Genomic DNA, 22,057 nt, shown 5'->3' with positions numbered 1-22,057 from the left:
TACACTTTCCTCATTCTTCCACAGTTTGCTCTGGTAAAATTAAAATTCTGATCCCCACCTCGTCCTCCGATGCCTTTGGTGGACAGGCATCTAAGAATCTTTTGCATTGTTACTTATGGAAACTTTTGAGCGTTTTCATGCACTTGCTAGGAGCAGTTTTTAAAGCCCATTGCCCTGCTTGCAGCTGACCTATTCTGTTTTGTTTCATTGTTTGCACCCATATCAGGCCTAAAGATCAACAACAGAAATTAGCCATTGGGATTGTTGCGCCTAGGTTAGCAGTTTCTGCTTCCTTAAGCTGCAAGAATAAAAAAAACCTAGGGCCTCATCCAAAGCCCATTGAAGTCAATGGAAAGAATCCAGCTGATTTCAAAGGGCTTTGAATCAAACTCTTAGTACTTTGTTCAAACAGAAATTTCCTAATGATGCAATGCAGTACTGCTGCCCTTGGTCTTGTGCCTATCTCTTAGGCTGCATTGACTGCCATTTTTGTAACTGTTACAACCAGTTTTGATGGGAGCAGTTAGCCAAAAAGTCAGAGCCTTGTGGGTCATTGCAGTTAGGAGGAAAAATTTATGATGGAGTCATGTGTTGTTGGGGGTTTTTTTTGATGCAGTCCTTGTCTATTTACAAAGTGTGTACAACATCCCGTTTCCTGGAACATGGCAGGAATCAAACAAGAGACTGTGTTTTTACTCACAGTTCTGAGCCCCTTTTCCAGTCAGCACTTAGCCCACAAGATCTCTCTTCTAGAGCTTGTGTACACACAGAGCTGTTCCTATGTGTAGGAGCTAAACAGGAATAAGGCACTCTTGTTCTGGAATAAGAGTGTGGTCAGGAACAGCTACTGTGCTTTAAATTTACACTCTACCCTAATCCACGTTAACTTTCAACTATAGACAAGTCATTTGCTTTCCTTGGGGCCACATTCCTAGTGCTGTTTTTTTTTCTCTCTCTCACTCACTCACACTCTCTTCTATACTACAAACAATAGCCAGTGAAACCTCTCCTCTCACATAGTTCATATTTCTGAGTGGCCTGATATGCATCCTTTTTTGGTGGTGACATGTGCCTGTATTTTGGTTGAAAGTCCCTATTGTTTCAGCTACCAGGTACCGTTAAGGAACTTAATGGCATCTTATAATTATCTTAGATAACCCCAAGTTTCAATGCACTTTAGACTAACACATAACAATACATTCAAATATGAGTGTGAGCCTTCAGCTAAGAAAAGTGCACTGTATGTTTTGCAAAACTTCATTTTTTTTTCTGACTGCCAAATTCTGTCTGTAGGCAATTGGCTGCATTGGCAATATTTTCTTTTTAAAAGGTAGTATAATTCTTGCAAGAATGCTAGACTTTTGATGGGTTGAAGGTCCCATCCAGTGGTTCTGGAGTAATTTTTATAGTTGGGGTTCTGAACGTGATGTATTTGGGTTGTTATTCCTACTTCAAGGCAGGGAGGATGGCAGCATGCCCAGCATCTGTAGTTCTAGCACCTATGGTCACATCTGTAAGTGTGGGGCCAGCAGTTTTGGAAAAGATAGCTGTGCAAGAAGCTAATGGGTCCATCATGCTCTAGTGCTAACCAAGAGACATAAAACAGAAGTAATTAGGGACTTCATGAACCCATTGTATTTAATGCTGACAGCCTTTTTCTCTCTTCCCTCTTCCCCTGCACTTATTTCACATATCTTTGGAAAATGAATTCAGTTTTCAGAAGCAGAGGGACTGACCTGGTGCTGAGACTGAGCAATGCTTTTAAAGAGATTTTGGAGATTTGAAAGCAGTCTCAAGACAGAAGCTCCCTGAACTTGGAAGGGGTTAGGTGGATAGGGAGAAATACTTTGCTAGGAAGCATTTTCAGCTGAATATCCCTCTGCATTTTGTCTTCATTTAATGGAAACGACACACTCTGTACCTGCAGGCTGGCACACCAACAGCTCAAGAACACAAAGAAGTCATAGTTGTCTGATCTTTTCAGCTGCCTTGGAAAAATAATTGTTCTTCTAGGTCAAAAAGCTATAGTACAGTATCGCTGTACATGGCGTGCACAGCTTTCAGTCAGTGCCTGACATACATCCTGTTCACTTTGCTTTAAAAATCACTGTCTGTGTTAATTGTACTTACATCATTTTGTCTTACACTCAGGAGTTACACTCAGGAATTTTTTAACACATCATAATTTTCACATTCTATTAGTGTGCCTGCCAAACAGTGTAAAAGTGACACCTCAGCATTATGATGCCTTCATTTGTCCTGCCAGCAGAGGTGAAAGTAAGCTGGTCCGGTCCGGCGTACCAGCAAGAGCCAGTTCATCGTGCCAGAAGGGACCAGCTTCCCCAAGCTGGTGATTTAAAGGGCCCAGGGCTCCCTGCAGCGGCCGGAACCCTGGCTCCATTAAATCGCCTCCCAAGCCCTGCTGCTGGAGCCCTGGGGTAGTGGTGACAGGGCTCTGTCGGTGATTTAAAGGGCCTAGAGGCTGCGGTAGCGGCAGCCGAGCCCCAGGCCCTTTAAATCACCCCTGAGCCGTGGGGCTTCCAGACGCCTTGGCAGCTGGTAGCTCCAGGGGTGATTTAAAGGCCCCAAGGCTCCTAGCTGCAGCCAGAGCCCCTGGGCCTTTAAATATTGATGTAAAGGGCCCAGGTATATAAAGGTCCCGCCTCTTCTGGTTAAGGCCCCACCCCTTCCAGTTGAGGCCCCGCCCCCTGCTCAGGACTGCGGTGTTCCGGTAAGTCCTTTAAGTTACTTTCACCCCTGCCTGCCAGGATGACAAAAAGGTGGGTTGGAGACCTCAAACTGTGAGATATTAAGGCAGAGAAATAGTCTTAAAAATTCAGTCTCTGAAGTAAAAATAAGACATTGTGGTTGCTTTTGAGCTTCAAGTGCCCAGCCTTTTATTGCGAAATTGCTATAGATGATAAAATAATAAAATATTGCTATATAATATAAGATATAAAATATTATATAATATGTGCGCACACATATATAGAACATGGGTTAAGTATTATTTTAAATCCCAGAGGAGATGCTATCATTTAAAACCATGAATTGTCACTGTTGTGAGGTTATACAATACGTCTATTCCAAAGGGCTGTGGCATTGCTGTCTCTTTGGTGGCTCCATACCCCAGTGTTAGGAATCATATACTGTCATTTATTTCAAACAGTGTGTGAGCAGGGGCCATTTCCAACCTGCAAACGCAGTTCACACATTTTTAGAGGCCATACTGTGACCCCTTACTGGGGTTGTGTTTATTAACACAGAAATTAACAACAATGAACACAAAGTTCAGTTCCCACTTTCTCAATAAAAGGCTGGGCACTTGAAGCTCAAAGGGAACCAAAATGTCTTGTTTTTACTAGAGGCTGAATATTTAAGAATAATTCTCTGCCTTAATATCTCACAGTTGGAAAAGGTCTCCCACCCACCTCTTTGTCATCCTGGCAGGTCAAATGAAGGCATCATAATGCTGAGGTGTCACTTTTACACTGTATTCACTATTTTCAATCACTATATTCAGCTAAACTAATATGCTGCCTACCTTAGTGCATCATCAGAAACCACTTAACTCTTTCCTACCAGAATAGAAATGTTCCTAGCCGGTAGAAATGTTTCTGGCAAATAGTGCCAGCCTATTATATAGGGCCTAAATGCCAGAGGTGGTGGCTGCTGCTGCTACTACTACTGCAGTGATTTAAAAATATAAACTGTGGGAGTTGCTGGGTTTATGCCAAACCAATCAAAATGGAGCTGCCATTTTATTTGGTTTCCTCCCACATCCTCAAAAACCCTAAGGCTCCGATTTCCCATTTCACCTGACCTATGATTTAAACCACTTTTGTGCCTCCCCATGATCTGGGGCTCTGAGACCTGACAGTTGCTCTACATTGTATCAGCCATAATAGCTAGAGTACGTTGGCTGCAGCTTCTCCCTATAGCCATGCCTCAGACAAACTCCTCCTGCAAACTGCTGGGAGACCCGGTCGTGTAGAGCCACACTGCACTAGGGAGTGGCATAAACTGGCCATAAGGCAACAGAGATTCAGCACCAGACATCTCCTGCTTGATGGGACACATGTCTGGCCTTCCAGCAGGGTTCTGTAGTAATCCCCTAGCACAGACATGTCTTGTATTGCAAAAATGCCCTCTGCATGCTTTAAGAGGCTAAGATGTAACTCCCTATGGAATGTAACAGGAAACCTAAATAAATAGCAGAGTCGCCTATTAAAACATCTGTCTGAGCAATGCACTTTGTTACAATTAGCTTGAGTGATAATGACAGAAAACATCAGTGAACACTTCATTTATCAGCAGGGTATCTTTCCTTTGGTGTCAAGTATCAGAGGGGTAGCCATGTTAGTCTGTATCCACAAAAACAACGAGGAGTCTGGTGGCACCTTAAAGACTAACAAATTTATTTGGGCATAAGCTTTCGTGGGTAAAAAACCCACTTCTTCAGATGTCTTTCCTTTGGTGGGTTCAATTTATATCTGCATTTTGTGTTCACACTGGGTATGTAGCTGCAAATTGGAATGTTGGTTCTCCTCTAACTACCTAATTGCAGATCCAGATCAGGTAGCTGGAGGCAAAAGTACTTATATATTTGCCTGCAGTTCTTTTTGCGGGCGCAAAAACTCAAACACAGATTTTGCAGTTGCAGATTGCACTACCAATACTGAAACATGGCCATTCTGAAATTTTTCCCAAAGTGTCTATACCTAAACGTTAATATGTTCTGCTGAGTGAGGCAAATTACAGCGCTGTCCATTATTTCATAATCTGTACATTGCATTACTCATAATCTGCACATTAATTCATTCTTTGCTGATTAATTTGGGTTTTCTGTACATGTTCAGCTTGCATTACATTAACTCATAGTTTGCTGGTAAGTGTGTGCTTTCTATATGTGTTCAAAAATTCTTTAATTCAATTTCTCTGTTTCTTCTCATACAGTCTGAGAGCCAGATATGCAACTCAGTCTAATCACAGTGGAATTGCAACCAGTCAAAAAAAGACTTCTAGGTCAGTTAATATCTCTCATTTATTGCTTATTAGTGATACTCAACTGAGTCAGTGCCCACTGGTATTTTATTCTTTGGACATAAGTAAACATTGCAATGTGTAATCATGCAAGTTTTGTACCACAGAGCTTTGTCATGAGAAAGCCTTGCACCTGACTGGCAAAAGCAGATTTGTATAGTACCATTAGCCATATTTCTGATTGTTATGTATCCTGCATCTTTGTGTCCTGCATGTAAATTATCAGATTTGAGGGGTTAGAAGGCTTAGGGATTTAGTAAAGCTTTTGACTCAACTTCTTCCATGGGTCACAAGTGAAAATGTGTTTGGAAGGCCATCCTAGCTCCCAAAGGACCCTGTGTCCACATCACAAAATCATCACACAAGTCTAGTTCATATCAGGTTGTCAATTTTGGCGGGACGTATTCCTGGAAGCTCCAGTACATGACACAGTCTTTAAAGATTAATCTTTAGTTCCTGGAGGCTCCAGGACAATCCAGAAGGGTTGGCAACCCTAAATTCCCTAAATTCCGGAGCAGAGGAGCAAAGTGTAGCTGATAAACAGTCACGGACTGTGTCTACTGTCCCTGGAGTAGCATAGCTAAGCCCCTCTTCATGAGATACTTGGGTTTGGAGACCTCAGCTAAAGCTAAAGCTTGAAGTGTATTTGACAGAGCTGTGTGCAGAAGCTCACACTTTCCCTGCCTGTCCTGTTGTCCACTCGAGCCAGTGCTGCTCATCTTTCACTTTCATGACCACTAAAATCTACAAACAGATTTTTAGAAAGAAAAGTCCCTCTTGCTGTTGTAAGTTTGTGTTTATGATAAGCAATGCCTTTATGAATCACACTGTTTGCTGTACAGTTCATTGCTGAGAACAATGAACTATAAATAATGTAATCCACAATAAAGCTTGCATTTCATAATGTGGTGCACTAATACAATCTGAGTGACTGGTGATAGCTTGCAATGAGCCATTCCAGAGTGTAGTCGCTTTATGCCTGTGATCATAGGTCTTCAGTCTCATTTATTGCTGACACGACTGTCTTGTCCACCATTCAGCATGTGTAGGCTAACAGTTTTATTGTCTAATACTTTAAATCTATGACAGTGTTGCCAAGGCCCAGATCAGAGGTATGTGACTTGTCCCTTATCTGTTATTTCCTACTTTGCATTTCCTTGATTGCTTAAAATGATTCTGCAAGGGCGATTTGAAAACTGAGTTCTATTAATGACGGTAAATGAAGTAAATTGGAAAGTATGTAGAGCAAGTGACCTCATGTATAATGTGCTTATGGCTGCAAGTTCGAGGATTCTGGCATGTAAATATACACTTAAGTACTTTACATTTTAATAGAACAGATGAATTTCCAGTGTTGCACATGCCTTCTTGTTGCTTTTTTTTTTTCTCATTACCTTTGACAAATGATCTCAGGGCTCTGACTGCCTGTCAAATTAGGGTAATGAGAAAGAGCAAATGGATTTTTAAGTTTGTTTTAGTGCATTCTTCAGGGAACAGAAGATCACTAGAATTCATGGGTCATGGTAAAGGTTAGAATGCATACAGCTGTAGAGACAGTCTGCTCTGCTCTCAGCACAGAGACCAGTGGAGCAGGCTGGCAGCCAGAATGAATCATAAAAATAATGAATGGATTAGCTCTCTGAGGCTTAAATCAGTTAAAATGATTTCAACATTTTTGATGTACCAATGTGTTAAGCAAAACATTTATAAAAATCTAACATTTTAGAGTCCTTTATAATGTCATTTCTTTCCTCTCTCCAGCTATTGCCCTTTCATGATGCATCATATGATGACACTAGTATCATTTGAGAACTCTACAATAATTCATGCTGTTGTTAGCAAAGTCTTTGAAATTACTCATCACATTTGCATAGTCCATCAGTAACTGAATATGGGTATTATATCCCTGTTGCAAAAGTCTGTTGATGATCTGAGTATTTTATTATGTGTTGTATAAAAGGGGCGGGGGGAGTTGTATTTACAGTGGTGCTGGAGGAAATTTGAAGCAGGCTTGTATTAAATAATCATATGCCAGAGAACTGAATCAAGCAAAATACAATGATGCTTTATACATGCTACAGACAATGGCTCCTAATTTTTTTTCATAACACTACTACACAGTAAGGCTCAGATGGTGGCAGCAAATAGTAACAAATGAACTGTATAGTCTGCATTATATTCTTATATAGGGCATACATACATCCGCAATATCTACCTTAGAATATTTATTTTCAACATTCTGCATTTGAGATAATAAATATGCAGACCAATGTGAAATATAGTTAGAGCTAGAGCCAACAGCTATTCAAAATGTATTTGAGTGCAGTGGATTAGTAAAAGTCTAGTTATTGTGTTATAAATGCAATTACCGATAGTATTTACCAGATTAAGAGCATTTGGGGTATTTCTTCAAAATATTTTATTGTTATGTTCTCTAGTCAATTTTATCGTACTTACTCCAGAAAACAGACTGTGATATATTTAAGTAAAATATTAGACTGTTTTATAGTATATGTGGGTGAATCTGTTTGAGCAATGTTAATGGCAAATGCAAAGCATCCTTATGTTTCCTGTGATGCTATAAAACATCTTTTCCCCCTTTGTGTGTGTTAGGATTAACTTTTATTTTCATTGACCCTGTTGAATCTAACTAACTTGATTCCTGTCATTCACTGTCATTATGTGAAATAATTGTTATTCATTTACTGGTTCCATACTTTGGTCTGATACTTGACAAAGTGTGTGTTCCATTTGTTTGCATCTTGTACAACAAAGTAATTTCTGATTATACTGTCCTAGGCTTCCAGGGCCCTCAAGGGTGCCAGCTGCAGGCAGCAGTACCAAGGTCCAGGGAGCTTCTAATTTAAATCGGAGAAGTCAGAGCTTTAACAGCATTGACAAAAACAAGCCTCCACAATATGCAAATGGCAATGAAAAAGGTAAGTGTTGAAAAGGCACCAGTAACTGTTTACAGACAACACCAGAGTCTGAAAGCAGAAAAGAAACAATCCCATGTGTAACACAAAAATCATAGTTAGAGATGGGCCAGGAAGATGCTGTTGAGTTTAGGTTCAGGTTCATAGCTGAATCAGGGCTAAAATGTGGGTTTGGACTAATCAGCACTGAAATCTTATGAACTGTTATTGCAATATTTTTACTCCCATTGGTGAAAATCTCACGAGATTCGCTGAAGTAAAAAGTGACTTGATGTTTCATGGGGGAAATATTGAGTCTGATCCAAATCCCATTGACTTCAGTGTGCTTTGGGTCAGACCCTCTGTGGAGTCAGCAGTTTGTGTGGGATTTGGAACCAAAATCTTCAGGTTGCATATTCAGACCAGGACCATAATCTGAGAAGTCAGTTTGGACCTGGGGATTCAAATTTAAATACATTTTCTGAAAAATTTGAAAGGGTTAAAATTCAAATTTTATATTTTGCTTCATCTTTAATTACAAGCTGCTATTCTATCTACTGATTTAATTCGTTCTCCTCTTCATCCCCATCACTTCTTGATCTCCTCCCTGGCCTGTGGAGCAGTTTTTCTAGAAAATGTCCCTCTTTATTCTTAATCTCAAGAAGAAGAATCTGAAAATTCAGTATTCTGAGTTGTGTAAATACTCCAGGCCCCCTTTCTTCTCTGTATAATGAACGACATTCTATTCATATCTCTGGGTTAGAATATAGTCGAAAATGATACAATATGCATAATACCCATTTGCATCCTTGGGGTCTGTGGGAGGAACAAATATGCAGTGAATGTTCTTCATCTAAGCAACAGGCAACTATCCAGATTTTTTCTGCAAAATTCTGATGAACATGCTTTGCCCCTAGCAGCATCTGAAGATATAAATCCATCCTTTCAATAATTATTTTGTTATTTTTACTATCAGGGACGAGTATTTTGGATAGCTCTGTAGTTGATTTTATTTTATCATCAGCTTGCTTATAGCAAGACATGCAGACTAAATCCATAAAGCGTACAGGATATGTACTGAACAGACAGTATATAGTTCACAAATACTATAGTGGACTTATGCAGTAGGAGGTGTGGCTGCTTGAGTGAAGGTATGTACAATAGTTTAGGTTTTAGAAATGCTGCGTGATTTTGACATAAGTTTGCAGTTGAAACAACAGCATATGGAGGAATGAATGATTAAAGGTGGGAAACTTTTTTCCATAGTTGTAGATACCAGTTTTTCTCAGCTCATTGCTTGCAAACTGTCTTTGGACTGCTAAGGCTTGCCTTGCAATGCACGTTTATGTGGCTTTTTCTGTGATGGATTTCTTTACTTTCCCATTTCTTCCCTGCACAGAATGAGAACCTTGATCAGATTTTTAGTGAAGTCATCACTTGCAAGAGGATAAGGGCTGCTTTGTTTGTATATAATCATTTGATTCATTTTCCAGGATATAGAAAATATAATGTTGCATAACTACCGAGTACTATATTTCAAATTTTCTGTCTCTGCTCTTTTTTCTTACTTCAAATAACAGCAGCAAAGATCTGAGTACATTGATTTGATATGAAAACACAAGCCAAGTACAAGTTTATTTTAGAGACATATATATAAAACCAGAAGTTAATGAGGGAAAACAACTGTAGTGAGTGCTGGGATAGCAAAATATTTCATCTAAGATTCTAAAAGGACTAGCAGAAAAGTGTATCAGAATCCACCATATCAGTTCCTTGCCCAAAGAGAAAAATAACTGCACCAAACTGTTTTTAAAGTTAATTATCATGATGTGTATATTGTTTAATGTTTCTGTGACAAGTTTAAGTAGCAACTTTTTCATATCTAGGAACCTGTCTGGCATTAATGTATAGAAAAAATGTATGAAACAAACTTTCTTACTAATAGTACTACTACTAAGTAATAATATTTAGCACTTGCTACTAAAGTAACTTGAAAAGTTTTTTTTTTCCTCCACAGCAACACAGTACAGGGAACTGAAAGCTCTATTTTTAACGCATTGTCTTTGCCATGGGCGCTACAACGAGACAAATTAATGCTAGCAGCCCAAGTAGAACCAGTGTATAGTGCTTTCAAAATAATAAGTGACCATTCTGATAACATTCCTGTATGGTAAGTATGTATGTATTACAGATAGATAAGCTGAGGCAGAGAAGTTAAATGGCTTGCACAAGGAAGTCGTTGTGTGAGTAGGCATCTGAACTCAGGAGCTGCGGACTGCCAGGCCTGTGCTCGGACCAATAGTAGTGCATAGTTCTCTTTAGTATGACTCAATATATGCTGTATGAGTTTGAATACATTACACAAGGTTATTTACACAGTACATGTTATCAGGAATTGGTAATAATTGAAACTCCAGTTATTGTTAGGGGGAGGGGGTAGCTCAGTGGTTTGAGCATTGGCCTGCTAAACCTAGGGTTGTGAGTTCAACCCTTGAGGGGGCCACCTAGAGATTTGGGGCAAAATCAGTACTTGGTCCTGCTAGTGAAGGCAGGGGGCTGGACTTGATGACCTTTCAAGGTCCCTTCCAGTTCTAGGAGATAGGATATCTCTATTAATTAATTATTATTAAAAAGTATAATTAACATGGTTTCCAACTCAGTTACTGTCAGGGATGGACATACATTTACAGATTCAAGTGCCCAGTCATGCTCCAATGCAACCAAGAATGGACCCAAAATCAGATCTGGCCCAAACCTTTACTCACAGCTTGACAGTTCTTGGACCCTTTTTGAGGTTCATTTGTAACTTATAAATAAGTAGGGGTATATCCCATAAGGAATAATTCACGTGAGCAACCCCACCCCCCCGACCCTGTTGAAGCCAATGGGAGTTTTGCCATTGACTTCAGTAGAGCCAGAGTTTACCCACAAACTCATTCAGCCAGAGTTAGAGTTTACTTTATGGTAGATTTGATTGACATGTGGGCCCTGAGTACATAAAACATATCAAAAATCTAAACAGGCCAATGCTAGGAGATTGCAGTGAGTTGGCTCATATGAGCTCAGTCAGCTGATCTTTTTCTTTTCTTCCCTCCCCTGGATGCTACATCCTTTGGAGGAATTTCAGTGAGACAGGGGCGGCTCCAGCTTTTTTGCTGCCCCAAGCACGGCAGTCAGGCAGCCTTCGGCGGCGCACCTGTGGGAGGTCCCCTGTCCCGCGGATTTGGTGGCATGCCTGTGGGAGGTCCCCAGTCCCGTGGATTCAGTGGCATGCCTGCGGGAGGTCCCCGGTCCCGTGGATTCAGTGTATCTGCCGCCGAATTGCCGCCGAATCTGTGGGACCAGTGGACCTCCCGCAGGCAAGCCACCGAAGGCTGTCTGACTGCTGCCCTCACAGAGACTGGCAGGCCGCCCCCCGTGGCTTGCTGCCCCAGGCATGCGCTTGGAGCGCTGGTGCCTGGAGCCGCCGCTGCAGTGAGAGTATATGTCTTAATGGAATGTCTGCTTCTGAAAGAATAAATAAAAAAGAAAATAATAGAAATAATTCTTTCATTTTGAAATAACAAGGATTAATCTAAATGACTTCATTTCCCCTCACACTTCTTAGGAAGAACAGCCCTGCAACATTATACACTTACCCCCATTATAGACTTGTTGCAGTGATTCTCAGACGGTATTTGGTGTACCACCTTCAGAATTTCAGTCAGTGATAGTATACTTTAAACTAAACCTCGTACAACCTGACTGCAGCCCACTTACCACCAATGTTACATGTCACCACACTTTGAGAATCACTGTTCTACTGCATCTATAGCACTCATTCTGTGGAAGGACTGTACAGTGTAACATTGCGTGAATTGGAAAGATAAATTTTGTCAGTTGAGAGTAGGAAAGAACAAATGTTCTGATTAATGTTCTCACCACATCGTGCTGAAAAAAAGACTTTTAGAAATTGATTATTGCCCCTAAATTATTTGTGTGGTGTGGGGTTTAAACTGAAATATTTTCACTTTAGTGAAACGGAGTCATATGACTATAACCCCACTTAATACTTTACCTTTATTAGGGATTTTTTTTAAATGCTGAACTTCTGGCTATGAATGTTTGTAATATAAGATATTGTTACCTATTTTGGGGGCAGGCATAAGTAGCTCTCCCGTGGAGATTTTCCTAAGAAGCAATAAGCATGTGGGGTGGGCAAACTGGTTTGAAAGTGTTTGGTTATGATCTCATATTTTCATTGTCAACAACCTATTGGCTAGTCTAAGCTGCTATCTAACCCTTAACACAACTCCTATTGAATTAAATGGGGTCACTCATATGCAAGACATTTGCTAAACTTAAGGTTTTGTTGTGTTTTTTATCATCTGATATATTGACTCTTACAGAACACTCTAATTTTAGTGAGTAAACACACCCTGTAAAACCATTGTCACATCAGACTCCCTTGTTAACTTTCCCTTTTTTTAATGTGTAGTCACTCACCCTTTAAAATATTTCTAAAGCTACTTGATACTAACCCTCTCTCTCCTCAAAATACATAAATGCATTGTGATATTGCATCTTTGGAACCATCATTGCACCACTCACAGTTACATTTCCACTCTGCTTTTATTCTGTACAATTCCGACAAATTGGCCTCGCACTTAGCGACAAATCCAGTCCCTTACCTCCATGAAGGCAATAGAACAGGTGTGATTGTAGCACATAAAGGAGGACCGAGATTGTGCAGAAGTATGCACCTCTATGTGGCATGAAGTCCTTTTAGGTGGCAATGTACTGCTCTACAGTAGACACACGTTAAAGGTGAACAGACTGTTTCAGCCAGAGGATGAAGTAGCCTTGACAGACTGGCTCCCCAGCCATTCTGTGGGCTTGTGGGGAAAATGTCTATACCTGTACATTTCACAAACCCCTAGCTAAGCTACAACTGAGGCTTTGGTCCTGAAACGTTACATGAGAGATTCTATTATATTAGTAGTATTAGGCCTGTATGTTTGTCCTGGTCTCATTTTGTGTCCATTATTTTGTTACACGCCTTAGGGCAAATCTGACATTGGCTACTGTCAGAAAGTCTACATATAGGAGAGGTAGTGCAGGATGGCAGTTCACTATGCCAATCCAAGTCTCTCGAAAGCAAAAAAAATACTGTAAGATTATGCTTAGGGGTCAAAGCATTCTTCTTGGTGTATGCTCCTGATCCAGTAACATATGCTTTTATACATATATCCCTGTCCCTTTACATAACCATATAATAATTGTTCTCCAGCAGGAAAAATCTGAGCAGGCAAGTGGAGGAAGAAAGTTGTGTGGGTGGCTGTTTCTGATTAGCATATATGTAGGCAACAACTGAATGGTCATTTGTACTGAATTGTATATGCAAACTTCCATATGAGTTGGTGATTTGCAAATTTAAGATGTAAACGTAAAAATGAAATGTAAAAATTAAATACACAAGTATATCACTCAGTATCAGGAAACAAATCCTTTTATTCTACTTCATTATCCATAAAGAAGGACTATTGATATACAGCTATACAGCATCTGTTTAAGATGGAGACAGTTGGCCTGACAGAGTATAACATAAATTACATAAGGACTTTTACATTTGTCTGTGGTGTCACTAGTATCTGGATTTTGGACTTTAACTAATACAATATTTGTGTTACAAGGAAACAGAATTTCTTGTTTCATGTATCTCTGATGCCTATTGCCATGATATATGTACAGGCTTGGAAGGATTTGATTTTTTTCGTTAAATGTCCGTAAATGTTGATTTCGCCATACATACACAAACTGACAAAAACATATTTCCATTGATGAAAATAGAAATTCACAAAAGGTTTCAGTTTTTATTTTGTTTAAAATTTCCCAGGAATTTATTAGTGTTTATTATTTAAAAAAACAGGGGAAAATCAGTACAATAAATTAATTTCACAGTTTTCTGGGTAAATATTGGGGTTAATATTGGGGGACTAAAGCACCAAAAAAATAAATAAATAAGGAAAACCCAACAAATAGCGAGAAGAAAGAAAACTGAAAGTGAAAGCGGTTTAATGGTTTATTTCATGGACTGCACATTAACAATGTGTGCACATATGCACGCACATGAATGTGTACGTATATCTTCCATTACATTGCTTATTTTAACAGAGAGCTTCGTATTTACCCTTTATTAACATAAATACATCTACCTAATGTGATGTATTAGATTTTCTTCACATAATTGGTATTTTCATATACTTGAGTGGTCCAGAATTGTGGTAGAAATCAGTAAAAACAGACAAACAAACAACCCCCCGCCACAAATAATAGCTTATGTAAAACCTGGGAATTTTTCAATAAAAATCAGTGAAAACTGAAAATGAAGGGCCTTATGGACAGGCAAAGAAAGACAAATGCTGCTTGAGAACTTCTTAGAGTTTGATTGTAAGGATATTTACTTAGTATATTTGTATGTGTTATGTTGACATTTTTTGTTTTAAAGCTTTAACATTTTGAATCTCAACATACATTGTCATTAAATAATTATTGCTTGTCCCCCCATAATTTCACTCATCTGTGAAAATTTGAATAGATAAAAATTGGGAAAAAAAGCTTAAAAATAAACATTAATACACTCCATCAAAATTATTTAAAAAAAATTGAATTCTGCCAAGCCTACATATATGCAGTCTGAATCAACATGCTGGAAATATTGATTTATGGTGTTATTGTTGAAGAAAAGTTAGTGTGCCTATGCTATAATAATCAAAACCTCTCTCCAGTCTTATAAGCTGGTGACCTACAGATTTAAGATGTAAAACTAAAATGTAAAAATTAAATACACAGATATATTTTGTTTGGATTCACTCTGTATCAAAATTACCACAAGGTGGTGACAGATGTCATATAATAAATAGCTGCGTCGAACTGAATGTGCACAGCACACTAACAGATCTGCAGGTTCAAGGAATGCATTTAGGTTGGGAGAGAAGGTTATTCTGTATCAGGAAACAAATCCTTTTATTCCACTTTATTAATTGTACGATGAACTATCGGTAATACGCTTGGGCACAGAAACAACTCTCATTAAGGAACATTAAGGGTGTGATTTAAATTAAAGATTAAGAGCCAAATTAAAGCTCTCAGTCCATCTGTAACTTATCTGGCGCTGATTACAATTTGTGATATATGTGTTATGAAGCAGTGACTCCAAGGCGCCTGTGGGTACTTGCTGTGTATACAGCACAACAAACTATTGAGGAAATGCCAAAAAGTAATTTTTTCTTTGTTTACTACTGTCTCTTCATTACACAAGCTTAATATTACTCCAAAGGAGATATGGTAAAGGGGAGTTGGTTTTGTGTGTTTTTTTTAAATCAGTACTTTTTGTAAGTAAATGAACACAAGTTAAAACTGGTAGCCTACAGAGATACCTGAATTTCAGAGTTAACACACCAGAATGTAGTGGACTCATATATAGTCTGCATATATTTTTAACATTTTTAATGATGAAGTACATGAAAACTGGAAATAAAGGCCCCAGTCCTCATGTGTAATCAATGAGTGCTCAGTGCATGTCCAGATGTGAATGCAAAGGAGTCTTTGCTCACCTCCCATCCTGGGCCATCAGCCACCAGACCGGTCCCTGGAATAAATTAAAGAAGCCTAAACCTTGCTATAATCTACACCAGCAATCCACAGCCCCTAGGCTCTGCTCCAGCAGCTGGGGCTCACCAGAAAATCATAGAGGCCCAACCACAACCTTTGCACTGGTGGCTGGGAAGGAGGTAGCTCAGTAGACTGCTACATGCCACTAAAAGGCAAGGATCTGTCTCAAAGCATTCCCAGTTATGGGATGAGCTACCAGAAGAGATTAGAATGAGATAAAGTCTGACCTATTTTGAAGACCACTGTAAGACCCATCTATTTGCTGAAGTTTTCTCACAGTAACTAAATCCTACAGAGCTTCCTGGAACCTGGGAAGGATAAAGAGCAGAATCGTCTGTGAAGTCCATTGTGGGCATTGGTATGCAGAGCTAATTCTTCTGGGCAGGGCCTGCATATTATGGTGGCGAGTGCTAGAAACACTAAGATAGACAGAGCATCTGTTTAAGCTGGAGATAGTTGACCTGATAGATGGCACCACTAGGATCTGGATGGCACCACTAGGATCTGGATTCTTGACCTTAACTGTATTTATGTTAGGAAGAAACAGATTTTGTGGATCTATGGTGCCTATTGTTATGATACACGTGCAGTCTGGGTCAATACTGATATGTTTTGTTTTGTTAAAGAAAAGTTAGGGCCCCTCTCCCAGGATACTTACAAGCCTCTACTCCTTCTTATGAGCGGGAAACCTGCTTTCATTTATAGAACGTATAGTGCGAGAACAGGAACTGTAAATAGCCCTGGCTTAGCATTCAAAGGAGAAATGCTGCTAGTGCCCTTTCTCACTAACTATAATATTTAGATTATTGGACCTTGGGCTCACGTTTCCACATAAAGCTTTAAGTGCAGTTTTGGTAAGACATGAAGAGTATTTCAAGTGGACCTTTTGTAGTCATGCCTCAGATGTATCTGCCACTCTGAAATTGACACTGAATAAGATGGACATGCCTAAGCATCCTTTCAGTAGCCCTCCTGGTGTTCTGTGCAGCAATACAAAACACACTAACTTGAAACATCATCTGAGCTAATACAATTATGCACAATAATTTAGAGAACATAATTGGTGAGTTTAATGGGTTTAATCACCATTAACACTTCATTTCTCTGATGCCACAGAGTAATGTTAACCAGCAAATAGCACTCAACTACTCAGGCCCCCACACTTAGCAATGTGGGCTTAATTTAAAAGATCTCATTCCCAATGTATGTGTTTTTCATACATCAATCTGTTTTGCTTAAGAAGGCAGGCTGCTTGTTGGAAAATATGGTTAGAGTTTAAAATATGTTCAACTCTATTGATTATTACACAGAGGGCCTGATTGCTCTGGCAGTGTAAATGGGTTTTAGGACTGATCTATAAAGGGGTTTAGTGGTCTACCTCACACTTTAGGACCTACGTCCAAAATTGAGATTCTCAAAATCCCAGTTCAGCTGCCGCCTAACCCAACATGTATCTACATTCCCTAGACACATGAGGGTGAGTCTACATGAATAGTTTGTTCATGGTAAATTTGAGGCATGCATGAATCTATCCCAAATCAACCTGCCTTGGACTAACTGTCCATATGGACTCTGCTGATGCATATTAACAGTTCATTAATATATTCTGATTTAGTCTAATTTCAGTGAGCACTAGGCAGGCTAGCGGGGAAAAGATACACACCCCAACTTGCCGAGAACTAAATGCTCATGTAGAGAAACACTCGGTTTCTGCTGATGGGTATGATGAGTCTTGATATCCAGTGCCTACTTCATACCTAACCCTCAGCAAGATTAACAAACTAGGCATCCCCTACCTTGCCTGTGGGATCCAGTCTGGTAGGACTCAGGTCACATTAGAGTATGTCAACCAGATTTGGACCCAGGCTGAAGCTGCCTTCTACCTAATAGCCTGGTGGTGAGAGCACTCCCCCAGGATGTCGGAGACCCACTGGCCTAGGGGGTAATCTGGGGTGGGTCTCCCTATCTCTCCTTTTGAAGCTGTTTCACTGTGTATAAATAAATAATCCCTTGGGCCAGAAAGAGAGTGAGAATGACCCTATTGTCCAGTGGGCAGGGCACTCCCTTGGGATGTTAGAGTCAGAACCCAGCCTCTGCTCCTGTCCATATTTAATTATTTTATAGAGTGGAACAGCTTCAACAGGAAAGACTGAGAGCCCCCCCAGTCTGGAAAATTCTATTGCCTGGGTGTTAGTGCACACACCCAGCCTGGGAAACACCCAAGTTCAACTCTCTCTTCTTCGTGAGTCAGAGTAGAGCCTTGAAACCAGGTCTCCCACTTCTGAGGTTGAGGTGAATGCACTGGGCAGTGGGGTATAAGGCCACTGACTCACCATTCTTGTTTTTGGCAAAAAAGGGTTGACCTGACTTAGGTGCCTAACTCCAGGAGAGGGTTCATGGCTCTGAATCCTGGGTGGAGGGAAGTGCTTCCCTCCAACCTAGAGGTAGGCGCCTAAATCCCTTTGAGGGGTGGCGCTTGGGCCACACCCCTCTCCTTGGCATTTCCTATTGGCTAGGTTAGGCAGTTTTCTGCTCAACTTGCTGGCTTTTGTGAATCCTATTCTTAGGCACTAACTCATATGTAGGAGGGAGTCTGGGTGTCTATCATAGGGCTGCGGATTCCACTATGCAGCAGAGTGCCTGAAATTAGGTATTGCAACACTGAACTTAAATCCCCTTTGTGGATCTAGCCATTAAAGCAAATAAGAATCAGACCCTAAATAACTGTCAGTGTTGTGCTGTTGCAGAGCTAGCAACTGCTTCTACTGCTATCAAGTACTGTCAACAGTGAAGCTTTCTGATATGTTTTCTCCTGTCCTGGAAAATACACTGTAATCAAACCTCTGTGATCAGTTCTAGCAAAGAAATATGGTGACCAAAAGGTAGAATTAAATTAGACATTTCAGGGCAGTGGCCCAGAGAAGTGTTGGTATATGTGTTAGACTTTTTTTGCTTGTAGGAACAGAAACAGTATTTCCCAGACCACTGTCTCTAGTACAGGTTTCTCAATGTAAGTGTCATATTACCCGAAAACCAGAAAAGAAAATCTTAACTTTTGTTATCTTTCAAAATCCATCTTTTTACCCCTCAGCGTCTCAATTCTGTGATTTGAGGTGTTCGCTAATTTACTGACATCTGGGACATCTTCTGATCAGAAGGCTTTCTTGATCTAATATTAAGATACGATTATAATCTTCTAATTATTAAGAGCTTTAGTTTCAGAAGTGAGAGTTACATTGTGCTTCCATGGTCTCCTCAGCTCTGAGAGATGGATACTCTAAAACAACATGACAGAGAAGCAAAAACATTCTTGTTTTGCAAGCCATATACTTAACTGTAGCCTTCCGTGTATAAACTAAGTTTAGTATAAACTGCATTTTCCATCCATTTTTGAAAGCTCAGTTGTATCTGTTTTTTTAAAGGTATAACTAATTAGAATATCGTTTTAGAGCAGAGGGAAGAAAAATAATTCTATCATTGCAAAATATATGATTCTCGCTCTTTTTTTTTTTAACAGATTCACCAAAAGGCCCTCACTCATCTGCAGGCATGAATGGAAATGTGCAGCATCCCACCAGCACTGGGCAGCAGCCGGTCTCTGCCATACCCTCTCCAAGTGCCAGCAAGCCTTGGCGCAGCAAATCCATGAATGTCAAACACAGTGCCACCTCTACCATGCTCTCCGTGAAGCAGCCTAGTCCCGCCACCTCCCCTACTCCATCTTCAGACAGGCTCAAACCACCCCTTTCTGAAGGAGCGAAACCCCCTTCATCTGGACAGAAATCCATGCTGGAAAAGTTCAAGCTGGTTAATGCTAGGACTGCTTTAAGACCCCCCTTGTCATCAAGTTCAGGACCCAATGACAGTGGAAGAGAGGATGACACCTTTTCGGAGTGTGGTGAAATGGACGGCTTTAGCAGTGGGCTAAATAGTGGTGGCTCCACCAGTAGCAGTCCTAAAGTGTCGCCTAAGCTAACCCCGCCAAAAGCTGGAAGCAAAAATCTCAGCAATAAAAAGTCTTTGCTACAGCCAAAGGACAAAGAGGAAAAGAACAGGGACAAAAATAAAGTTTGCACTGAGAAAACAGTAAAGGAAGAGAAGGACCAGGTCACCGAAACATCTACAAAGAAGAGCTCAAAAATTGCAAGCTTGATCCCAAAGGGGAGCAAGACTACAGCAGCCAAGAAGGAAAGTTTAATACCCTCCTCTAGTGGGATTCCAAAACCTGGATCAAAGGTACCAACTGCAAAGCAGAGTGCTTCACCCATGTGTGCAGGAAGTAAAGAGTCTGAAAAATTCAGGACTACAAAGGGCAACCAGTCTCAATCGACAACGAAATCACAAGCTAATGAGAAAACCTCCACTTCCTGTAGTCTTGCTTCTTCTGAAGGAAAAGAATCTAGCCCAGCTCTGACCCCTGGTTCTTCTGCAGCTCTTTCTGTTTCAATGGCTGCAAGCAGTGGACAAGTCACAGGAAATGGCATTGTCCAACTTCCTCAACAACAGCAATATAGTCACCCAAACACTGCCACAGTAGCTCCTTTCATTTATAGGTAAGGTCACTAGAGCAATTTTGTGTTATTATTTATAAGATGTGTAAAATTCATAGAGAATCAAATGGGTAGTGGATTTTATCTGTTTGTTCACAAGTTGTACACAAACATGATTTTCCTAAAATTTGTGCACTATTCAAAATTACTCTATGAATAGTTGCCGTGGACATTTTTTGGTTTGTAGCTCATACATGGGCAGTTTGTTGTATTTGCCATTTGAAATTCAAGCTGTTTTGATTGGATATGCAGGTCACATGATATGTTTCTGGTGGATGAGCATAACTCTTAAAACCAGATTTCCAGTGTTGAATACTTTTGCTTAGATTTCAACTGCTATTTTCTGCCAATATTCTGCAATATTTGCTTAGAATTCGCTGTTTCCTAAATATTGCTAAAGTGAACTTTATTGGAATCATCACAGAAGGTGACACAAAAGAGGCATTAGCGAGGGAAATAATTTTAAAACACTTGCAAATATTCACCAAGGACGAACTGGGTGAGCATCTTGATTCTACTCTACTGACCCCAGCATAACAGTATTGCAGAAGGGCACCTTTAAGTTACCCACCTAGTATAATCGCTTACGTTAGGTAGGATCCGGTGTAGTGGATTGAAAAACAAGAGGTAAACCATGGCGGCTAAAGATTTTCATTTTACACAATAAGGAAGCTATAATAGGGGAAGCTACTATTATGGCTGGTTTCAGTAATAGTGATTGCAGTTTAATAAGGTTTCAAATGTCAGCTGTTGGAGGATTTTTAGATTCAGTTGTGGGTAAATTAAACATTTAAAAAGGAAAATTTGATAAACTGAGAAATATATTATTAAGTAGAATAGGCTGGCAGTTTTTGTTAGCAAGTGGAACTTGTAGATAAAAATTGGCTAAAGATTAAAGAGGTGCTGGAGTAGGCGCAGAGGGAGCATATATCATTATGCAAAACTAAACACAGTTTCAGACCCATTGTGGGTGAGTGATAAATTATTTCAGTTTATTGTGATTAAAAACAGAGCTCCAAAAATTATGAGGGGGAAAGAGCCATTGAGCACAGTTTTTATTTATTTTAATATTCAATAGCTGCCCTCTTCAATTCAATATATAGCCGAGCATGTGTAAGAGAAATATTTAATGAATTGATGTGATTCTGAATAATTGAGTAAAGATCACATATTATGGTAATTCATGCTCTGGAACAACTTCAGTGATGTATGCAATTTACTATATTAAATATAAGATGGAAATATATATACAAATATAGAGATATATGTGGACCCCATTCTGCCCTCAAATGCATATGAAACCAACATTTACCACATGGTGATGCCATTTCATTGCATGTTATTACAATATGGAAATATGTTATCTTTTTACGATGCTGCATCAAAATGCAAAATACATTAGGACTATTAAAGGGGAGATTCAAGCGTGCATTTGCCAACAGAATTTAGCTTTATGACTAATTCCCAGTACGCCTCAACCAACAGTTAAATCTTGCTTGAAAACAATTCTAAAGGCCAAAATCTAATCTCACACCAGTGTTAAAAGGAATAACTCCACTGACTTGGCTGGGGTTACTTCGTATGTACATCTGTAGAATTGAGAGCAGAATCTGTCCCACAGATCCTGTACTGAAAGCAGATACACGCTAACTCTATTCCTTGCGGGTCTCAAGGTCTTTGAAATAGTAGACAATGATTTTATAGCAGAGTATAAATATAATCAGAGACAGAATATCCATATTTACAAAGTCAGCAGAATTATTGCTGGGGGCATATGGTAAATAGTACTGTACGGGAAGCCATGTTGGTGTATTTGCATTTTCTCACTAGTAAACACAACTGTTTTCTTAGTTGGCCACCGCAATGTATGCACATAATTCTCAAGTATGCCTGTTA

At 39.8% G+C, this 22,057-nt stretch overlaps 1 protein-coding gene across 3 annotated transcripts in view; it reads left to right on the top strand.

Annotated features, from left to right (window-relative positions):
• Positions 1-22,057, top strand: part of NAV3 (neuron navigator 3) — an 862,925-nt gene that overhangs the window by 653,030 nt on the left and 187,838 nt on the right. For all 3 annotated transcript variants that reach the window (XM_039497831.1, XM_039497841.1, XM_039497851.1), the window contains 3 exons: positions 4,957-5,025; positions 7,843-7,982; positions 19,129-20,164. In XM_039497831.1, coding sequence (XP_039353765.1) covers positions 4,957-5,025; positions 7,843-7,982; positions 19,129-20,164 — 1,245 coding nt within the window. The remainder of the gene's footprint in view (positions 1-4,956; positions 5,026-7,842; positions 7,983-19,128; positions 20,165-22,057) is intronic.

The sequence above is a fragment of the Mauremys reevesii genome, linkage group 1, assembly GCF_016161935.1.
Source record: "Mauremys reevesii isolate NIE-2019 linkage group 1, ASM1616193v1, whole genome shotgun sequence".
NCBI classification, from domain to species: domain Eukaryota; kingdom Metazoa; phylum Chordata; order Testudines; family Geoemydidae; genus Mauremys; species Mauremys reevesii.
Note: the sequence above shows the minus strand (reverse complement) of the source record. Positions and strands in the feature narration are given on the sequence as shown.